General features: G+C 30.9%; 1 protein-coding gene across 1 annotated transcript in view; it reads left to right on the top strand.

The window, feature by feature from the left end:
• Positions 1-208: 208 nt before the first annotated feature.
• Positions 209-1193, top strand: part of LOC106883047 (NADH dehydrogenase [ubiquinone] 1 alpha subcomplex subunit 7) — a 7686-nt gene continuing 6701 nt past the window's right edge. Inside the window, exon 1 of the mRNA XM_014933920.2 lies at positions 209-309. Coding sequence (XP_014789406.1) covers positions 250-309 — 60 coding nt within the window. The 5' untranslated portion in view covers positions 209-249. The remainder of the gene's footprint in view (positions 310-1193) is intronic.

The following is a 1193-nucleotide window of genomic DNA, read 5'->3' as shown; positions in this document are numbered from 1 at the left end:
TGGCGATTAGCACAGGCGGAAAGAATTATGGGATCGTAACTAAATATAACGGAGGTGAATATTTTTATTAATATTTTAAATTTCAGAAACTAAATAAATTATCGCTTTAAGTTAGATTTCTAAATTGTTTCAAAATTTTATTTAACTAGTTACGTTTCATTTACATATGTTTGTCGTTATCTATTTCACCTTAACAAAATTTACTGCGAACCTACAATCAGTGTGTGTTGTTTTTGTTTTTATTCAATCATGGCTCAGCGGAGGACGGTGACACCTATCATAGCTACAATTCGGAATTGGTTCCTCGGAGTAAGTTAACTGGTGGTGTATTTTTTACAAATATCGCAAACATGTATGATGTTAGTTCATGACTATATACACATTGTTATTTATAAATATTTTATTTAGGAATCTCCTTGCCGGAGTGTGTTAATAGTGACTTTGAACGTGATCAAGGACATAGCTTGCATGTCAATCATAATTTACATTTAAAAATTATTTCGATCCTTATGTATCATTACGACGATGAACATCAAAATATTGGGTTTCCTCGCTTTTACAGATCTAAATTTAAATTGGTCTTTTAACTTCGCTTCCTCGCTTTTGCAGTACAAAAGTTAAATTGGTCTTTTAATATGGTCCTACGTGTTTAAGCTTCGATCTTTATGGTGAATACCTTAACGAAACACCACTAAATTCAATACTTTACTGTTTCACTGTTCTGTGTTTTAATTTCGCTGTGGCTCCACTTTTCACTTTAAATTGTCGTCACAGATTACTGGGTGTTTTCTCCTTTAAAATCAGTTGAAAAAGCTTTAATTGAAAAAAAAAAAAAAAAAAACTAAAACACACTTCAATTTTCACAAAAATAACAAAGCCCCACTTTCTAGGGAACTAAGAAACCCAATATGAATGTAGACTCATAAAAGCACGAATGTGTCAGATATTTACAAGTACCTTCTCTGTTGACGTTTCTAATTGTGCTTGTATTTTAATAAAGCTTCCGTGCAGCTAATGTTTTTTTGGTAAAATAATTATAATAATTTGAAGTTTTGATAATATATGCTGATCAAACTAAAGCGTTTGACCCGGTGACAAAAATTTTTTTAAAAATTAGTCTAGTTTGACCAAACACTCTAATTCGGATTCTTTTGATCTATACCACTGTTTTCTATTACTGTACATATTAGTGA

The sequence above is a fragment of the Octopus bimaculoides genome, chromosome 9, assembly GCF_001194135.2.
Source record: "Octopus bimaculoides isolate UCB-OBI-ISO-001 chromosome 9, ASM119413v2, whole genome shotgun sequence".
NCBI classification, from domain to species: domain Eukaryota; kingdom Metazoa; phylum Mollusca; class Cephalopoda; order Octopoda; family Octopodidae; genus Octopus; species Octopus bimaculoides.
The sequence above is the reverse complement of the archived record's forward strand: the minus strand, read 5'-3'. Positions and strand labels throughout refer to the sequence as shown.